Source organism: Dermochelys coriacea, chromosome 1 (assembly GCF_009764565.3).
Source record: "Dermochelys coriacea isolate rDerCor1 chromosome 1, rDerCor1.pri.v4, whole genome shotgun sequence".
NCBI lineage: Eukaryota > Metazoa > Chordata > Testudines > Dermochelyidae > Dermochelys > Dermochelys coriacea.
Window position 1 is genome coordinate 297515291 of NC_050068.2, and position 20789 is coordinate 297536079.

The following is a 20789-nucleotide window of genomic DNA, read 5'->3' on the forward strand; positions in this document are numbered from 1 at the left end:
AACCCCTGGATGGGCTGGACGGGCCTTTAATCGGTTAACCGTTTAAACAAAATATTTTTAATCATTTAAGCAGTTAACTTTTAAATGGTCTTTACATCCCTATTAAGCTGTCTGATCCAGGTGGTGAATGTTCCTGTCTGGGGATTGCTAAACTGACATAAGTGCCTCAAAGCAGCTTGGATGTAGGTGCCTATCTCTGAGAAAGGGGCAGGGCTTAACATAACACATGCCTGTTGTCCAATTCTCCCATTCCCTACTTTAGGTAGGGAGCAGCAGTGCTGTCTTTTGTGGATGACATTCTTAGCCACTTATTTCTCCCCATACATTGTACAGAGAGCTAACTGAGCTTTGCGGATCATGGTGTGTTCCTGTCATTTTCTAGCTGCTGTGACACTCAGGATTCCGACCCAAAGTGCTTTACAAAAAGGGAGTAGCACCATTATCTCCATTTTTAGATGGAGAAACTGAGCAGGCAGAGTGCCTTGCTTCAGTGATTAGGACCGGGAAATAGATCTGATTCCCAGACTTGTGTCAAGCCCAGTTCTAGTTGCTATCTATGCTCTTCCTGTGATTTGCACCATTACTTCAGAATTCTGCCGTGGGAAATGTCAGGTATTAATTACTTACTGTTGTTTGGATGTCACCGTTTCCACTTGCACTTTCTATCGCACAGCCCCTGTGCTTTTGCTGATGGAGAATCATGTCTTGCTCTTTTGATACTTAGACACTGTTAATTTGCTTTGGGATAAGGTTTTATTATTTCATTGGAAAAATGAAACAGCCCAAAGCCATTTCTTTTTGTTTTCCTTTCCCCCTAGATCTCGTCATCCTCTTGATTTGCAGGTAGAACATAGGGGGCTTAGATAAGTGTGTGGGAGGGAGGGGTGTTAAAATCTGTACTTCAGACAATACAATGAAGAAAATAATGAAGCATGTGAAAGAGGAAGATACCTACTTTATCTGACACATGTTTTAAAAGGACTGTGTGTGTGGTGGGAGCTAGACTACTAGTCCAGGACTAGCCATGGCCTGCTGTAGAAAATCACATTTCATTTCAATTCCCCAGATGAAAAGGCAATGCTGGCTAATTTGACTCTAGACATTAAGACCCCATTTCAAAACTCAGAGTCAAACTTAAGCTCTCTTTTTCTCCCCAGCCTGTGGGCCTTGGTTTGTTGTTATTAATCAGGAGACAGGGAAATTGCTATCACCATAAACTTGCACTTTTTTGCTGGAAGCAAAACACTGATCTGATTTTGCCTGATGGAAGAGGCTTTTATGCCTGTTGGACATGAGTATGGGAATGCTTCCCAGAAGATAGCTGTTTAGCACAGCTCCAATGGGCTAGGATGGGAGAGGCAGATTACTGACAGAGTAGGAGGGGCCCAGCTGGAGTTCCAGCTACAGTGGTGGATCCCATTCACTGGGACATATGTTAGGCAGGATTCTCTCTCTGGAAGCCACACATGAGCATGGGTTTTAGTGGTTCAGAGGATTAAGTTTCAGAAAGGCATATTTGAAATATATTTATAAAATAGATACTACAGCACTGGTCCCAAATGCTGTAGTGACTTCATGATCGCTAAGGCTAGAATTTACAATGGCAATATTGCTTTCTGTGAGGGCTCTTAACTTGTGATCTCTGGTTTATGGGGAAAGGGTCCCTTTTTCACCTTGTACACATTCTGGAGAGATGAACTACTCTAGTTTGCACTCTTTACCAGTGAATTATGCCTCCCGCCATCCCTCTGTAGAGTATCTTTCATATAAGGGAAAACTGAGGCACCAAAACATATGATCTACCCAAGATCACAAAGGAGGCAAGTGGCAGAGTTACAGAGGCTGAAACCTCTGGTTTGGGTGGGGCGAGCAGGACAGCCGCCCAGGGCGCAAAGCCTCTGGGGGAGAAAAATGACGGGGAAAAAATGGTATGGGGTGCAAATATATTTGCTTGCCTGAGCGCTAAAATGACTAGATACGGCTCTGCAGCACCGAGCACGCTGCCACCCAGCGCAAGACATGAATCCTACATGGCTCACTGCAGGCTAGCGGGAGGGGCTGGCTCTCACGGCAGAGCCTGGGGGCATGGCTACACTTGCAGATGTAGAGCACTTCGAGTTAAACTAGCCTTCAGAGAGCACAGTAGGGAAAGCGCTGCAGTCTGTCCACACTGACAGCTTCAAGCGCACTGGCGGGCCACATTTGCGGCACTTGCAATGGCATTGGGAGCGGTGCATTATGGGCAGCTATCCCAGCATGCAAGTGACTGCAACACGCTTTTCAAATGCGGGGTCGGGGGTGGAGTGTGTTGTGTGTATGTGGGGGGAGAGAGAGTGTGTTTTTGGGGGGCTGAGAGCATGTCAGCATGCTGTCTTGTAAGTTCAGACAGCAGCAGACACCCCCCACCCCCGCCCCCTCTCTCTCACACGCAGCATTCCACACTAACGGCTTGCTTTGTCTCGGAGCAGATAGGCAGCCGGCTGTCAGAAACAGAGCTTTCAAAGGGCATATCCGCATTCCTGCAGCGATTCAAAAACAATAACAAGAGTGACCACTTGATTTAAGGGGATTATGGGACGTTTCCGGAGGCTGATCAGAGCGCAGTAATGCAACACCTCGTTCACACTGGTGCCGCAGCGCTCCAGCGGGGATGCAGAAAACGTTATTCCACTCGCCGAGGTGGAGTCCCAGCAGCGCTGTAGCCGCGGAGTCAGAGCGCTCTATGTGCCTTGCCAGTGTGGATGGCTAGTGAGCTAGTGCGCCCAGGGCTCCTTTATTGCAGTGTAACTCACAAGTGAAGCCAAGCCCTGAGTCAGGCTTCCTCCAGCCCAACCCCCACACACATTAGTGCTACTGAGAGCAGGGTCTGGCTCGCACAAGGACCCATCCTGCTGGGATCACTTGCCTGGGGCAGGCAGCCTCACTGTCTGGGCCTACTTGCCTCTGTCTGCTACCTGTCACACTGCCCACACCCCTCTCACGCCAAGATGGTACCGAGGAGCCTCATGTATGTTGTGATATAACGCCCCCCACCCCCACTGAGCAAGTGAGTGCGGTGTGGCCAGCGCCCATCACTGGGGGCTGAGACACAGCCCAGGGCCTATCCTGAACCTTGACATCCCTCCAGGGCTGATTCCAGGGCACTGCCACCAGGCTGATAGCAGCAGCGCCCCCTGTGGGCAGGAGCTGGGAACCTCTTGCTCCCTGGGTGGGGGCAGCACCTCATCTCATAGTCCCTTGTCCAGTCCCTGCACTGTGCTATGTCTGCTGCCCCCCACATGCACAGGGCAGGGGTGGGGCTGGGTTCACTGATTTCTGCCCACCATGTACACAGGTCAGGGGTTGGGGGCAGATTCGCTGGCTCCTGCTCGCACAGGGCAGAGGTTGGGGGCAAGTTCATTGGCTCCTGCTCCTCACATGCACAGGGCAGGGGGAGGAGTGGGTTTGTTGGTCCTGCTGCCCCTCGCAGGGGATGGGACTAGGGTTGCTGACTGCTGCCCCCACAGGATGGGAAGTGGTACCCCTTGTGTTAATGTTTTGTTTCAGGAGGCCCCGCTAGTAGCTGGTAAGCTGCAATGACCCCTGGGAAAACCCTCTGGCCGCTGTGCAATGACTGGTGCATTCTCTCTCACAGGTGTGTGGCCTTGGGGCAGGACTGGCACCATGCCGGGTGTGCTGAGCATGCGGAGCAATCACACTGGCTTCCAGGGTAGCGTAAAAACCTCTGCCAGTGACTTTATCGTCACAGAAATTGATACCCTCGGGCTGCTGCTTAGCGATAGCACAGCCAAGACTCCTTGTGCACTCGGTGACACACCTGCAGCCCCAAACAGCTGCTGCCCACAGAGCCCCTGCAGGCCCTGTCCAGGACCTCCAGAGCTGCACAGAGAAGAGGTGCTAGGTCCATTCGACAGCCCCAGTCATGCTCCAGAAGCGGGCCTGTCGCCAGCCAAAGGCAGCACGGAGCACATGGCTGGAACTGCACCCGAAGGTGGGCACCATGAAGCAGGTACATTGGACTCCTTGTTAGACAAGTCTGTGAACGAACTATTGAATCAGTTTGCTTGTAACATAAAAGATGGGTGGGACTCGGAACGTGAGCCAGCCGCTCATCCCACCGAGTTCTCACTGGGGCCTGTCCTCGACAAGAGGAATCGAGCTGATTTACACAGCGCCATTAGACAGAAATTTCCTTTCTTAATGACTGTTACAAAGAGTAATGAAATTATTGTCAAAGCAAACACTGATTACAAACAGCTCTGTCAACTAGTGTCTGAGGAGGAAGCATTTGATTTTTTAAAATTTTTAGATGCAAAACAGGAAAACTCTACATTTTCTTTTAAGCCTGATGGGAATAAGGAGCACAGAAAGGCAGTCCACCATTTTGTCAGTCAGAAGTTTGGAAAACTTGTAGAAACAAAGTCTTTTTCTGTGACTGACTTTAATGGTCAGCAAAATGTAGCAATAATAGTAAGGTTTCGGGAGAAGAGTTTGTCCAGGAAAAGGCCAGCTGTGGATTGCCAGGAAAAACAAGATGTTTATACAGGTAAATATTTAATAATGTTTTATAGTTTCCTTGGTTAATTGTTTTGTAATAATTGTTTTTTAAAAGAGTACAGAGCGCCTGATTCTCTTCTCATTTACACAGGCATAAAACAGGAATCATTCTACTGAAGTCAGTGGAGTTAAATTACTGTAAAATTGGTGTGAGAGATTAATCCAGTTACCGCAGTGAATTAAATAAATAGCACAGTGGAAATGGCTGAAATACCCTCGGTGCAACCTCTTTCCCTGTGTAAATTGCATGCATTATAGTTTCTCATTTTAAAATAACTTGAATCATTCTGGATGTTCTGTTTAGGTGTTCCTAATCTTTTAGATGTTAAAGCTCCACCATTAATTGGAAAGGTTATTTCTCACAGTTTTATAATAAGACCAGATTTGATTTCTGATTTCATTTTTTAAAAGCATTATTTTTTGATATGCAGAATGATGTTCCTGTTAGAAGAATGGTTTGTAGGCCCAACATTAAATCCACAGACGGTCTTAGAAATGTTCAGTATGTCTTTTTTTTTTAAATTGCTTTGTTTGATTGTTTCTATATGAAGAGATTTGCATCTTCTGAGCACTGAAAATTCTGTTGTTTTTATGGCCAACTATGGTTTCTAGTAGCTGTAGTTTTGAGCATCAGTTATCAGCATCTATATCTTTCTCTTCAATACAAAAACATTTTTTCCTCTACCTATAGTTTAGTTTTGAGAACAATTGTGTTCTTACCAAATTCTATCCTGTTCTAATGTTAAAGAATAGCAGCTAGCCCATTAATGATGACAGAGTTGCAATATAATTTGGAATGGTGGATTTCTAATAATTTTGAGATGTTCGTTGCAGGTTTTACCCTTCGAAAGGAAAATCTGGAAACGCTAGAAGCAATTGGCTATTTGTCTTCTGAACTTGGTGTGCTTCCTTCAGACTTCAGTTACACAGGCATCAAAGACAAAAAGGCCATCACCTACCAAGCTATGGTTGTGAAAAAAGTGACTCCTGAGAGGTATTGAAAACTTGGTTCCTCACATACAGCAATTTCACATACAGCACATACAGCAAAATAGGTTAATAAATGTGAAAGCACCTTTTAATACCAATCTTATTATATTGGGCCATCTCCTCCTATGTTTGAGTCTGCTTAGAGCAGTTATTTTGTGACTTAATGCTTTTCTTACTAGGGAATATCAGGTTTGACACTGGATTAGTCTTGGACTTTAAGAGGAAAAAAGTATATATTTTCTTATTCTTGCTTGTTGCAGAGAGCTGTCCCTGTCCTTTCCAATGATCTAGTGAACTAATCAGGGTGCAGCATCTGGGACACACTGAATATCAAAATCTACTTTTTGTATCAGAAGAAGAAGTTGCCCTGGGGGACAAAGGGGTGTCTTCCCAAAGGAAATGCCGTTACCCAGCACAGGAGAACCAGATCAATTTGCTCTCTCCTCTACTTCGTGGCATTGCCTTTCAGGGCAGCACAGTGCTTGCCTGATGTAAATATATGGTTGGAGAGGGTGCGACTTGCCATCAACCCCCTCTGTAAGTGAAGTGAAGAAAAGGAACTGCTACTGTAACCCAGCAGGGAGAAAAGAGCCAGTCACTGATGTGCCACCCCTTGCAACCTCAGGGAATGAAGAGTAGAAGCTGCATGTCACCCAAAAAGGTGACTGTGTCGTACAGCCCTTTCTCCTCGGAGAGTATGAATAACATATCAGCACTTGTTGGATCAGGAGAGGGGAAGGTATGTAGGTAGATACCCCACAAGACCAACAATAGTGATAGTTTTTCTCTGTAAGGGTTCTCTCCAGTATTATGTGATCTCTGAAACAGCAGGCTCTTTCCCATGAGTGTGGGCATAGACAATGGAAGGCTTGAGGTAGCTTTAGCCCCCCAGAAATTTAGGGATTACATTAATAAATAAAGGAGATACTGAGTTTGGAACAGAAGCTCATTTATCTCACATTATTAAAAGTGGACAAATTTTGTTGTGGTACAAAACTACCTATTAAAACACTATTCAATAGCTATTTTATTATTATTAATCTAGCTCCCACCCCCCCCACCCCCAGATAAAACATGTTATCTATGACCCTGCTAAAGGAGGCACGTTAGGTAGTGGCTCCTCTCCATCACCCTTAGTAGAGAGGTTTCAGAGTAGCAGCCGTGTTAGTCTGTATTCGCAAAAGGAAAAGGAGTACCTGTGGCATCTTGGAGACTAACAAATATGTTAGTCTCTAAGGTGCCACAAGTATTCCTTTCCTCAGTAGAGAGTCAATGATCTTGACACAGTATAGGGAGTGAGCAGCACTCTAACTGGTGAGATTTAATACATCAAGATATATCAGGCAAGTTCTGCTATACTTTGACAGCCATAGAGTAGGAGACAGCTCATAAGAGGAGAACCATGATTCTGACTCCAACAGTCTCTCTTCACATCTAGGCCTGAATTTAATATGATGAGGTAAGATAGCCTTTTAAGGAGGAGGATGACAGGTTTTCCCTTCTAGCCCTTTTTGCCCTTTGATGAATAGAATCCACTGCAATGGGATTTTGCTATTTACAGTGTTGTGGCTACTGCATTCAGATTCCTCTGTGTTGTCATAAATGGGACAAAAATCTTCTTCTGTCACAAGTAAGAAAGGGGAAGTCAAAGAGGAAACTTGTTTTTCTTTTTTTAAAGAAAGAAATATTTTACCTTCTAAAAGAGAGAAAAAAAGATCCGTCTTTTGTGTAGCTTGACCTTCCCTAATAACTGAAATCTGAAATTAAAATATCACTTTAATGATACATCTATCTTGAAACTTTGTGGGAAAGTTAAACTTCGGGAGCTAGTTGCTGAATAAATACGAGGAACACCAGGGATTGGGAAATGTATGGTCCTTTTTCCTTTGGTACCACAAGAACATCCCTTCTCTGTGGTCTTAGTTCAATCCTGCAAATAATTACTACCAAATGTACTGCTTATTATCATAAGTAGCGCCGTGGGATTTCAGCAGTAAACATTGCACTCGGTAATAAGCTTATGCAGGATCATCATCTAAGTCATCATTAATTCAAATATTAGCTAATTTTTAATTGCAGCTCAATTGAAAATGATCATCCATGTATTCAAAGTATTAATTTGGTACTTCAGAAATATTTAAAAACACTTTGGTTGATTTATGTTTATAGCCTTCATTGGACATTCACCAAAATGGAGTAACTTGAATATCTTAGAAGCATTCTCAAGGTTGACTGTACTGAATTTTTATTTCTCATTCTCATTTTTCTGATCCCTTAAAATCTGTTTTTCATCAAGAATGAAGGCTGTATTATAGAATTCTCTAAAACACAATTACTCTCTTCTGGTCAGCCTTATAAAAGCAAACTCAGAGTATTGATTCTCTCCTTGGGTTTGCATGCACATGCTGGTAATTGGAAACACAACTGACAGTTCAAATATTTGGCCTTTTTATAGCCTCTTAATCTTTCAGTTCTTACACTCATTCAAGTCAAGAGAAGTTTTGTGTATATAAGAGCGGCAGGATTGATCTTGAATTTTGATAACATTTTTATAATCTACTTTAGCATATTGGTAAATGTAGATTTTTTTTTCCCCCGGAGATGGCAAGCTGTTTATGCATATGTGCTTATATGTACTGTTTATGCATATGTGCTTATAGATTTAAATATCAATGCAAAATTTTGCTAATTTATTATTAGTTTTTAAGACTAGTTGGAGCAGAGTTTTACTGTGGATAAATACTGCAGTTGGTAGGCCCTTAATAACCTGTATTTAACCTTCTATTATTGCAAAGCCAATTTCATTGTGGCTCAGGACTAAGACCACAAGAAAATTGACTGCAAAAAGATGAAGACAGGAGATAGATTATTAAGAGCTTGATCGTGGATACGTTTACTATAGAGTTAACAGAACTGAATATACTCACTCATATTATTTACCTAGAGAGTGTGACAAAACCAAACAAAGGAAAACATTTAATAGTGCTATTTGTGCATTATTTAGAATTTACTTTTGTCCCGATTTTGGCAAATTGTTTCTTACTTACCTCCATATTTTCAAATGCGAAGTACAATAACATTATAAATTTAGAATGTATAAGGAGAAATTGTCTATCTGCGACACGTTTGTGAACTTTTTCTTTTTTCTTTGTTTCTTGTACCTTTTTCTGTAATAAGAGCAGCAGTTCTCAGACTGTGACCTGTGGATCACCAGGGAGCATTTACTGATGGTCTGCAGAGTTTTGTTTGGTCACATGATGCTAGCTCCTTTTCCTTGTTACTGAATTTGCTACTAAATTGCATGAAAGAAACTATAAATACCACTTAATTTTAGTAATAGTAGGGGGAGAGCTTATGGCTTTTCCCATGAAATCACTGCTGTAGTCACCACAAAGATGTCATTCAATCACGAATAGGAGGGAAGATGGTCCATGTGATCATGAATTGGAGTGAGGCAGTCCATCAGACAATCTCTTTATTAAAACGTGGTCCATATTATGAAAAATTTGAAACCCCCTATATAACATTAAATCCACCTGATAATTTTTCACTTATAGACTGTCGTTTAAACTAATTGTATTAACTTCTAAGCATCATTTGATAAGGGATTAATTTCTAGATCACAAATTATTTTAAATGCTTAGTCAGTAAGCACGACTGTGACTTATTTCAAGTAAGACAAAGGGAAAACCTTTGAATGACAAGTATTTTTGAATCTTAGTTTTATACTTAATTAGTGCTGAGGCAAACAAAGCATTTGTGAAGGAAACGTTTTTTTTTTCCAGTTGGAATGTCTTATCAACAGTTCTTCATAAACTCCCAATTTATCATTTGTGTAGGTTGAAAGAAATTGGAAGCACAATTGAAAAAAAAGGAATGAAAGTGTATAATATCCATTCAGTGTGCCAGCACCTTAAACTTGGTCAGCTGAAGGGGAACCACTTTGATATAATTGTGAGAGATCTAAAACATCAAAGCAACGACTCTTCTGCAGATCTGAAAGAGAGAATATCTGAAGCAATTGAAAATGTTAAGGTAAAAAAAATGTCATGCCATGATTTCATTTTCAACAAGGAAATATTTTTGCCTCATAAAAATTATCATGCTGTTTTTTCAGAACAAGATGGTTCTCATGCTACCTCTTACCTGCAATCTCCACTCACCTCTGGCAAAATTTCACTTGTTTTAAAATTTAGAAGCTGTGTGGCCTTTGATGATTAGTCTCTGTGACTCAACAAACCAGGAACAGAGCAACTTGCCAAAAAGGGAGGACAGGGTAGTGAATTCATTCTGTGCCACAGCTTTTTGGTCCCAGAGTAGTACAGGACAACAGATGGGGAATTTGACAGATATGGGGTATCTGTATGAACCAGAGCTGCTGAGGCCTAAGGCTGGCCCTGATGGAGAAAATTTGTATCTTCAGAAAATTGATGCTTTTGACTTCTGATAGGTAGAAAAGGCAGAGTAATACCTGCCAACCAATTATAGACTTTGGCTGCATTAGCAAAAATTCAGAGATTTTTCATGGGAATGGGATGGGATAAATAACTGTAAAAAAAAAAAAAAAAAAAAAAAAAAAAAAAAAAAGGCGGCAGAAGAAGAAAGTGATAAGAAATTGATGGAGCCCTTTGTAGATGCTTTCCTGAATCACTGAAAAAGCCACTGACCAGGATCTCTAAGTTTCTCGGAAAAGTAGAAGGTCAGGAAAAGGGAAAACCTATTAGCTTATTTAGAAGTGTTTTTATTTGACATTCATTGCTTTTCCCATCTCTGTCTTTCTAAAGAATGGTCATAGTACCAATTTTTTGCAAAATAATTAAGTCAGGAATTAAAGACCAAACTGAGAAACACACTGTCTCAAAGTGGTAGCCGTGTTAGTCTGTATCAGCAAAAAAAAAAATGGGGAGTACTTGTGGCATCTTAGAAACTAACAAATTTATTTGGGCATAAGCTTTCGTGGGCTAAACCCATGTCTGATAAAGTAGGTTTTAGCCCATGAAAGCTTATGCCCAAATAAATTTTAGTCTCTAAGGTGCCAGAAGGACCCTGTCTCAAAAGAGTAATTACACTGTAGAAAATTATTGGAAGTTATTTTTCACAAACAAAAGAAATGTTCAGTTTTTGCTTTAATTTTCTTTTCTGTGCCCTTCCTTCTTTTGACTTCACAGTGCACAGGAGAAGATGATCAACTGAGGGATATTTTTTATGGTGCGACTCTTCCTGAAAAATGAACATGGCCTGTATTTGGTCCTGTTTTATTATACTTAACCTATTGCCAGACCATGAAAAGACTTGTTCCATTTAGTCCAGCTTAAGGATTTTATCTCTTAATTACACACACTGACATATGCAACCTAAGTATGGTTACACCTATGTAGCTTCTCCTGTTATGTATTTTTGAAAGGTAAATGCCCTTACATTATTTCACATTCACCTTGCTCTGTGTATTTATTGGTTTCCAGAAAATTAACCCTCGTTGGGTTATGTGATCGTGACCTCACTGGCTCAATTTTACTCACACAGGTAGTGGCCAGCAAAACACTAGGAAATTCTGATCCCCACTCATCAGTAATGCAGTTGCCCTTGGGCTTTACGATAGCAATAGCTTTGCAGATGGAGTTCTCCTGTGAAATAAGATGTGTTTAAAAAAATGCCCAATATCAATTATTATTTATATGTTAGTTTTGATGAGGCCATTGCTTTGTTTTGTACACAGTGCTTACTCCGGCAAAACTCCCGTTTACTTCAGTGTGAACTTTGCCTGAGTAAATATTTCTGGCGTTGCTCAGGGAAAATACCAACTCTTTGACGTGATCTTTAGTAGGATTCATCATGAAGTGATTATACATATATATGGAGAAAGATTCTGGTTTGGTTTGATTTCATGCTTATTTATTCAGCTGGCATGAGAGTCCCAGAGGTGTGGGACTCAGGAGATCTGGGTTCTCTTCCTGGCTACATCCTGTGTGTATTTGGTTAGGCAGGTCATTAAGCGTCTGGTTTTTCAAATGTGCTGAGCACCTAAAGCTGTCATTGATACCATTTGAAGCTGTGATGTTTAACACTTCTAAAAAGTGTCCCCTTTAATCTCTCTCTGACTCGGTTTTCTTAGCTGTAAAATGGGGATACTTAAAGGGGTGTAATTAAGCTTATTTCATTAATGTTTATAAATTGCTGTATACCGATAAGTGTAAACTCTTTTCATTTTAGTATACGTTCTGATTGTAATAATTATCTGAATAAAAGTTGAAACAAAATTAACATTTGCCATATTTAGGCCCAGATTTTTAAAGATATTCAGGCATTGCTCTGCTCACCATTGCAAAGCCTAAGGCCCAGATCCTCAACAGTATTTCAGTGCTTAATTCCCATTGAAATCCTTTGAGGATCTGTGCCTTAGCAGCCTCTCATTGAAAGTCAATGTGACTTAGGCTCCTAAGGCCATGTCTACACTACCCGCTGAATCGGCGGGTAGCGATCGATCTATGGGGGATTGATTTATTGCATCTAGTGTAGACGCGATAAATCGATCCCCGATCGCTCTGCTGTCGACCAGGCCTAAGTGCCTACATCACATTTGAAAATTGGACTTGGCTGTCTAAGTTACTTAGTATTCCCAACTCTAAGCAGAGCAATACCTGAATACCTTTAAAAATGTGCACCTTACGGTTTTAATGAATATTTAATATTTTCATGTTTTAACCAGTTGATTTCTCTTTTGATTGTAGACAAAAGGTTTTGTAAACTACTATGGACCTCAGCGATTTGGGCATGGACAGAATGTTCAGACAGATCAAATTGGACTGGCTTTGCTGAATGAAGAAATGGTATAATTCACCTCATAATCCAAATAACTAGTCTATTTCTTTTCCATGGCTACAGTTGGCATGTCTGAGTCAAACATTGGAGGCTACCATCCTGTTGAACGCTGATCTCCATGTGTGGCAGTAGTAGTGTGAGTGTTGTTGGAGGAGACTGCAAAACCAACTCCCACCATGATTTAACAATATTGTGTCACAATCATGAATGTTTTAACATTTAAACAAAACAAATGTTTAATTTTAACATTAAGCTTAAACATTATTTATTTTAAATAGAGTGGAAAATAGTTTTCAGTGTTTTTTTGGGGCTGTTCCACTGCAATTGTGATAAATAATATAATTTTACATAAAGACATCTGCTTTTAATATTGGGCTCAGAACAATTTAAATCAAAAGTTCCTTTTTCCAGTTTGTTCATGATAAGTGCTCTTTAACTTGTGAATATTCAGACTGTTGGGCTAGTACACTGGGAGAGATTTTTTTTTAAATTTTTTTTGCAAGAATATTAAATAAGACCAGATCTAAAACTCAAACCCTTTAAGATCCCAGTAGATGTATCTGCATTTCTCAATATGTTGTTGCTTCTCATTATCCCTTGGTTACCATCCCTCAGCCATTCTTCTTTCCACATAAGTTATTCTTTGCAAGCCAATTTGAATTAATTTCTCAAATAATATTTCATGAGACATAGGTCCTGATTCTCCTCTATCATGTAACTTGTGTGGCAGTTTGCACAGGTAAATGATTGTACAAGATACGAGGCCGTAGAGAATGAGATCCATGGTATCAGAAGTTATTGCTGAACTAGATATATAGGATCTGATTCTCCTCTTCAGTTACACTGATATAAATCTGAGAAATTTAATAAAAGTCAATATAGTTACACCGGCATGCAAAGAGAATCAAGCCATTAGATCCCACAGGATACTATCCACCAATATAACTTACACTCAATACAAAATTTTGAGTTCAGGCAAAGTAGAAATTAATGTGACTAGTTTGCTGCAGATTGGTAGTTCTGTTACCATTTTGATTGTAAAATTATTTGATTAAAATAGAGAGAGTAATTTTTTACTAAAGATGCTGAGGCACTTGCTCTGTTGCACTGCTTGGTATAGATGGGGACAAATGAGCGGGAAAACAGGTGCTAATGGCCTGAAACTGACAGGTGAGGGGGAAAAGCAACTAGGGTCTTATATACACTTGCAAAATACCTAGCTCCACTGGTAGTAGAAATAATGGAAGCTGTAATACAGACCATGCTCAGGTGTTTCTCTCACCGTATCATCTAATCTTGTGTAGACACAGCCTAGGCATATCATTGTCCCCTCTGTGTGAGGGTGTGTAAGCCTCTCTATGTGAACGTTGTATGGTTAGGCCTCTGTGGGCTTGTTTGAGGGCCACAAGATAGAACCAGAGTGCTACTGCTTTAGGCCGCATGCTCACCTTGCAACCTGGAAGATTTCCAGCTGGAAACCTATAAAAAAAATAATACTCCCTGCATCATTACCTTCCCCTTTTCAGGTTTTGAAGGCTGTTCCCATCCATTCTATTTGACTGCAACCCCTTCCTTCCTTCCAAGGGGAGAATACAATAGGCACTTGATTTCACACTTGTGACATTTTAGGACTTTCTGTTGGAGGAAAGAATTTGAGCCATCATGCATAAGAAATGGTCAGAGTTTTGAGATGCTATATGGTATCCTACCACAGAACTGACATATGGTTGTCTTTTTCATCGAACAAGTAGTTACATTAAAACACAATAACCTCATGTGTGTTGTTTTTTAAAGGTAAAAGCTGTGAAGTTGTTTTTCACACCAGAAGATACAGATGATCCTGTAAACCAGGCAAAGAGATATTTTCTTCAAAGTGGTAAATTCCACATTTAAAACGTTTTTGTCATTATTTGGAATGTGCGTTTTGGGGGGCTGAGGGTTTTGCTGCATACTGCCTGAGTTTCTCTCAGTTCTTCTGTATAAATCAGTAGTAATTCCATTTAAGTCTATTGACGGAATTATGCTGATGGAAGTGATAGGAGAATCAGGCTCTGGAAGGTTAACTTAATAAGAATTGAGTAAAAGCCAAGCAAAGACCCCAGGATTTGGCCCTATACATTTTGCATTGAAGCCATTTTTAGATAATTTCTTTACTTTACATTTTCAACAAGTATCTTATAGAGACAGTGAGTTTTAGCAATTAGTTTAAATTTAATGAGTTTTTAATAATTCTATTGTCACTTAAAATTATTCTTAATAGTCATATTTTTTCATACTATTTCTGCTTTTGCCAGTAGCTGATTCATTCTTTTATGTAAATTCACAATGCAATAAATCGCTCCATTCTTCTTGAGAGCATTAGAATTTTGCGTCTCAAAATGTTTTGGGTTCTGATTCTCCTCTGCCTTGCACCCTGTAATTATTTACACCTTGCAAGTGAGTGTAAAATGCTACCATCTCCCAAGTGCAGGGCAGTGGAGAATCTTTATTTCTGGTAGAGGCTTTACATCTACATAGTGGAAAAGATACGAGAAGTTCCTAAAGGCTGTGTTCTTCTTTTACCCTCCGCCTCTCTTCTTTTGAATTATCATATTCCCTTTTATTGGGAATTACAAAGGAGTGTACGAAAGTTGGAAGCCCAGCTACAATTGACACTGAATGAAAGTTGGGTGCCAAACTCTCTTAGGTCCTTTGAAAATCACAGCCTTTGTTTACAACTTTGGCCATAACATCTGTGTAGTTGACTTTCAACTCTTCCTCCCTCCACTCTCTCTCTGACTCACCTACTTCCTTTCTTGAGTTCCATTCTTCACTGAAACATATTTTCAAAAACTAATATCTGTTTTCTTAGTAAAATGCCCCGTTTGTCACATGTCTCTTTCTGCTGTCATTCTTCAGACCACTGCATGCATCCAATGAAGGAGCTGTAGCTCACGAAAGCTTATGCTCAAATAAATTTGTTAGTCTTTAAGGTGCCACAGGTACTCCTTTTCTTTTTGCAAATACAGACTAACACGGCTGCTACTTTGAAACCATTCTTCAGATCCTAACTTTTCTCCCAGAGTCAGAAATCTTGAAGTCACTCTTGACCCCAAATCTCTCATGTCTGTAAATCCAGTTATCGCTATATATTGCCAGAACAGCTAGGGTATGTGGCTTCAGGGGCTACAGATGTGCTTCATTTCACAGAAGAGAGCCGTTGAGTCCTTCCGTACTGTAGTTTGTTGTATGATGCATGAAAAGGCATTGATATGAACTCTGAAAACAGCTGCCTATCTTTTCCCAAAGCAAGAAATAAAAGGCTACACAAATGACTTCTCACCAAATCAAAAATCTGGATAAAATTACAAAGGAAAGCAGGAAATATGAACGCAAAGGGGTACATTTCTATCCAGATTGAGGCTCAGACTCCCTGTTGTCAAGTGCAGTTTCCACCTTCAAAATAAAACGAGCACATTATTTTTTTGCTACAAAATGTGTTCCCTCAAATGACTTGGTGCTTATGTTGCTTTGACGAATCAGGGTACTTAGCAATGCAAGTGCTAATACTGGTGTAGATTTGTGGGTGCTTCCAAAAGGGAGGTCCATCTTCTGACAATGTAGGCCTAAGTCTGAGTACCTCAGGTTCTTTGATAGGAATACAATTCTTTTTCATGTGTTACTTACATGGTGTAAAAACACCATGCTAGCAATGATGTGATATGCTTTTATTTCTAAGGAACTAGAAACTCTTTGGACTGAAGTAATAAACATAGTAAAGCCAGTTTAGTTTATATTTAGTGTAAATTACAGAAAATTGAATTAATCAGCATAGGTTACAAGATAAATAAGATGGAATTTATCTGACATGAGAAGTTAAAGGCAAGGAAGAATAATCAAAACAATAAAAACCAGTGTAAACAAATGAGTCTGACATCCTTTTCCTCATCTGATTTAATTTATCCTTCTTTTTAAGTTTTTCACTTTCTAGAAGACTAAACTTGGAAAGCAGATGGTTGTTCCAATGTTTATTTCTGTTTATTTCAGATGATGCAAAGGGAACCCTGGCAATGTTGCCCAAATTTAAAGTAAGAGAGAAGATGTTGCTTCGTGCCTTGAATCGCTATGGTTTACACCACGAGGGTTGTACCCAAGGATGGCTCAGCATTCCTCATTCCATGCGTATATTCTACGTTCATGCATATTGCAGTAAAATTTGGAATGAAGCTGCATCTTTTAGGTTTCTGACCTATGGTTCAAAAGTAGTGGAGGGTGATCTGGTCCTTTCTGAAGATAATGTTGGTGAAAATTCTTCTCTGAATGACAGAGTGAGTTTACAAAATATTTCTTGTAAAAGTTAGCTTAACACACTTGAATACCTTAAGATATAGGAGTTCTGCTTTTTATGTTTAGATAAACATTCTAAACCATTTATGCTGCTTGTGTTTGGCTAATGTGGAGTGGCTTAGCCCTCTCTCAACTCCCCACAAATAGGCATACATGCTCTATACATCATAAAAGCTCTTTTCCGTCCTGACTGTTCAGTGTATTCATAGCAAGAGTAGGAATATATGAAGGTGTTTGTAGGGACCTGGACTTGGCCTGAATGGTTACACATACATGATGCCTTTAAGCTATTTTCTGTTACATCCTTCTGTGGATCTGGTCATGGAGGACCTAAAAGGCAGCTATCTTTCCCCTGTGTATCAGCACCATTGTGGAATTTTTGCACTATTGTAATGGTGTGCACAATGGCACATACATAGCCAGAATGTCACCCAAATTGTTTAGTTGAAGAGTGAATTTCTTGTAGATATTTCTGTGAGTTAGAGCAGTTTAGAGGTCACTGTAAATAATTTTCAGAGCTCTAAAACAGTAGCTTCCTATGCTTGTTGTGATTTTGCCAAAATGTTAGGGGAAAAAAAAGAGTGAGTTTAATAAACTGAATAGACCAAATTCAATGGAAAGCTGAGCTATCAAATTTAACATTCAACAATGGAATTTTATGCAGTAACATTCACATTTTGCATGAGAACCAATCTTCTAGCATGAAATTACATTGGCACCATGAACTTGAGATGGGTAAGCATATTAGAACTACAATAGTAGGTTCGTACAGCGGTAATTAACATTAGTTTTATTTAGTTCCTATTTCATGCAAGGCCTTATACTAATAAAATGATTACTTTGTGTTTAAACACTTCTAATTTTTTGTTGAGTGAAACAGTTTCTCCTTGGAGTAGTCAGGCAGCCTTAGAATTCTTAATTTTAATAGAGGCTGGGATTAATACAAATATGTGATTGGATCATAATGTAGTTTTTCTACTATTTGTCAAGCTATAAGTATTTTTTTAAACATTTTATACCAGGTTCACGTAGTAACTGCTCCAGAAGAGTCAGCTAACAAATATGCAATACACCAAGTAAGTTTGTTTGAAAAATCATGTTTCAGGGTTTGAGTAAATGAAGATAAATTTTTTGTTTTAAAAATAGATCTGATTAACTTACAGGTACAGTTTTATTTCTCTTCAGAGTGCACCTTTATGGAAAATGGGCATAGAAATTAATCTGGACTCATAGCAAACACAGAGATGAAAGTCTTCACTCATGTGTACTAAACATACGGGCAATGTTATCTTGGTTGGATTTGCTTTTTTGTGCACTATTAGTGTCAATTGAGTGTTAGCAAACTACTAATTTTAGTTTTCTTGAAACATTTTATTTCAATCCCCCAGTGTTAGGAGAAGCGTTCAAGAGTATTTGAAGGTCAGGGTATGAAAAGGCTGAAGATACAAGGGTTTGGAGACTTACAAAGAATACTAACATATTCTCTATTTCTATATCTCAGAACAATCCAGAAAACAATCAATTTGGTATGTTTGTAGTCTGTTATTAGAGAGAGTACTGGCATTTTGATTGGCTTCTGTGCCTTTCAGTCTAAGCCTCAAATAACTGTCTTCCATAGCCTTGCTTGGGCTTTTATGGTGTGGAAGCAAGGTGGCTTCTTTGCAGAATCAGGCCCTAAAACATAAAGGAATTACATTTTAAAGGGATAAGTGGTGGTTTTGTTTCAAACACATTTGTGGCTCACATATATTTTCTTTTTTCCCTTGAGGTGGTTCTTCCAATGGTTGGACACAGTATCAAGTATCCCAATAATAAAGTTGGGCAGTGGTACCATGAAAGGCTTGCTAAGGATGGGCTGCAGACATGCAGCTTCAGGGTGTCTGCATTACAGCTGAACACACCTGGATGCTACAGACACATTTTGAAATATATCCACAATCTGTCATATCATTTCTTAGAGGACAATAAAAAGGGAATCAAAACTGAAGAAGACAGTTACCTAAATGAATCAAAAGCATCTCTTCTTTTGTCATTTGACCTTGATCCTTCATGTTATGCAACTGTTTGTCTGAGGGAAATAATGAAATGTGACCTTTAGAATGTTCATAGTAAAAAGTTACAGGAGTAACATAATCCATGGAGGTATTTTACATATGTTACCTATAAAATAGGGAAAACTAATCTTGTTCATCAATTACGTGTAGTTCAGAAAGAATTAATGAATAATTTAGGGTTTTATTACTTTGTTTTTAAAACTAAATATATGTAGTCCTGAGTACACTGGAGCCAAACAGTGCTAAATTATATATAATGTCATATTTACTTAGAGGAGCCAAGAGCTGCAGGCCTGGCTTTTAGCCAGTGATATTTGCACAAGCTTTACAACTGCATGATCAAAGCTGGATTCTGGAGAAAGGGGAGTATAGTGAATGGTCATTTCCTCCTTGCCTTTTCTATTGTCATCTTAAGGGCTAGTTATATACTTGGTGCTGTATAAGACACACAAAGACAGCTTCTTCCACAACACGTTTACTGTCTAGTACTATTTGTCTACTAGGAAAGCTGCCGTACTATAGTGAAAATCCAGGCCTGTTGAAACCTTGCTGAGTTCTATGGCCCATTCATCCTCGCCTGTTTTCACTATGCACATGAACCCAGAACTAAAAGGATATGTGCTGTGAGTAATAGTGCTGAGTCACTCTGCTGATTGGAGGACATTTCTTCAAGCCCACAGCGTGCTCGTCTCTCATTCTTGTACTGAGGAATTGAAGGGAAAAAACAGGCTCAAAATAAAAATCTGTGTAAATGGGTACTTCAAGACCCAGGACTGAGTATGCCATTAATATACTTACAGAAGAGTGTTAATGTTTTTATTTCAGGCAGTTAATGTTTTTATTTCGTTGCTGGCCAAACCTGCTCACTGCATAAGCTTAAGGTTGTGAGGAAATCTTGCAGTGATTGTCACCGGAACCTTGTCATTATCACAGTTAAAAGTTATTTATAAAATTCTTCTCTGAAAAAAAATTTGTAAAAAGATAATATTGACATGAAAGGGGAGAAAACTGAATAATAAACTAAGAAGCAAAACTTATCACAAAAACTTTGAGTTGAATGTGTTATGTTTAATCTGTAGATGGCACTGTGACTTAAATAACCAGTGGAAAAGAACTACTTTGGCCATTTTTGAGAGAAGGGATATGTAAATTACAAATGCTTCAATTTTGCATCCGATGAAGTGAGCTGTAGCTCACAAAAGCTTATGCTCAATGCTTAAATTTGTTAGTTTCTAAGGTGCCACAAGTCCTCCTTTTCTTTTTGTGAATACAGACTACCACGGCTGCTACTCTGAAACCTGTCAATTTTTTCACACTCTGGTAAACGCAACATTGATTTGCTTCTATCTGTGACCCCAGTCCTACAATTCTTGCTCAATCCTTAGAAAGGCAAATATTCCAGGGTTGATTCATCACTTCTTTACACCCATTTGACAGAAGTGTAATTCCAGTGATTTCAATGGAAGTGTAAAAATGGTAGTCTGGAATGAAGGATCAGGTCCCCACTGTCTTCAGTGAAACTTCATCTTTGCAAGGCATAAGTAAGCATTGCAGGATTTGGCACTGAAGTTTCAGGTGGGAAATAAGCTCTTATACCAGTAATATCTGCAGTGTTATTGTACACTAAATAAACTATTGTGACTATTGCAACGTATCATTTTTAATGCATATCATATTAAACTAGAACCTACGTGAAAACTAACAAATCGTTTAAAGATTCAACAAATCACTTGAGAAACCAATTCTTTTCCTACAGCACATCCACTTCAGCTTTCTAGACTTGCTGTATTATATCACTCATCAGAGGGAATTACTAGAGCCGATGAATTTTTATTGAGAACAGACTGTTGCTTTCACTGATTGGCTCAAAATAGTTTTGAGGATCATCAGTTTTTACTGGCCTCAACACAACAAATGAAATCTAAGTGTGAAAAATGTGTGTGTTAATAGCTGATACTTGATTTGAAGGGACACATAAAAGGTCAGATTGAAAGATTTATTCACAGAAAGGTCTGCCATTTTAAAAATGTTCAGAAGATGTTA

General features: G+C 39.5%; 1 protein-coding gene across 5 annotated transcripts in view; it reads left to right on the plus strand.

The window, feature by feature from the left end:
• The window catches only part of PUS7L (pseudouridine synthase 7 like), a 29551-nt gene extending 9154 nt beyond the window's left edge, over positions 1 to 20397 (plus strand). For 2 of the 5 annotated variants that reach the window (XM_043494438.1, XM_038394992.2), the window contains exons 2-9: positions 3635 to 4546; positions 5392 to 5551; positions 9387 to 9582; positions 12276 to 12374; positions 14161 to 14242; positions 16393 to 16673; positions 17715 to 17768; positions 18461 to 20397. In XM_043494438.1, coding sequence (XP_043350373.1) covers positions 3664 to 4546; positions 5392 to 5551; positions 9387 to 9582; positions 12276 to 12374; positions 14161 to 14242; positions 16393 to 16673; positions 17715 to 17768; positions 18461 to 18790 — 2085 coding nt within the window. In that variant the 5' untranslated portion in view covers positions 3635 to 3663 and the 3' untranslated portion in view covers positions 18791 to 20397. Of the gene's footprint in view, positions 1 to 406; positions 613 to 3634; positions 4547 to 5391; positions 5552 to 9386; positions 9583 to 12275; positions 12375 to 14160; positions 14243 to 16392; positions 16674 to 17714; positions 18219 to 18460 lie in introns of those variants that run through there. The other 3 variants (XM_043494432.1, XR_006274908.1, XM_038395010.2) reach the window with 3 other exon arrangements.
• Positions 20398 to 20789: the final 392 nt, after the last annotated feature.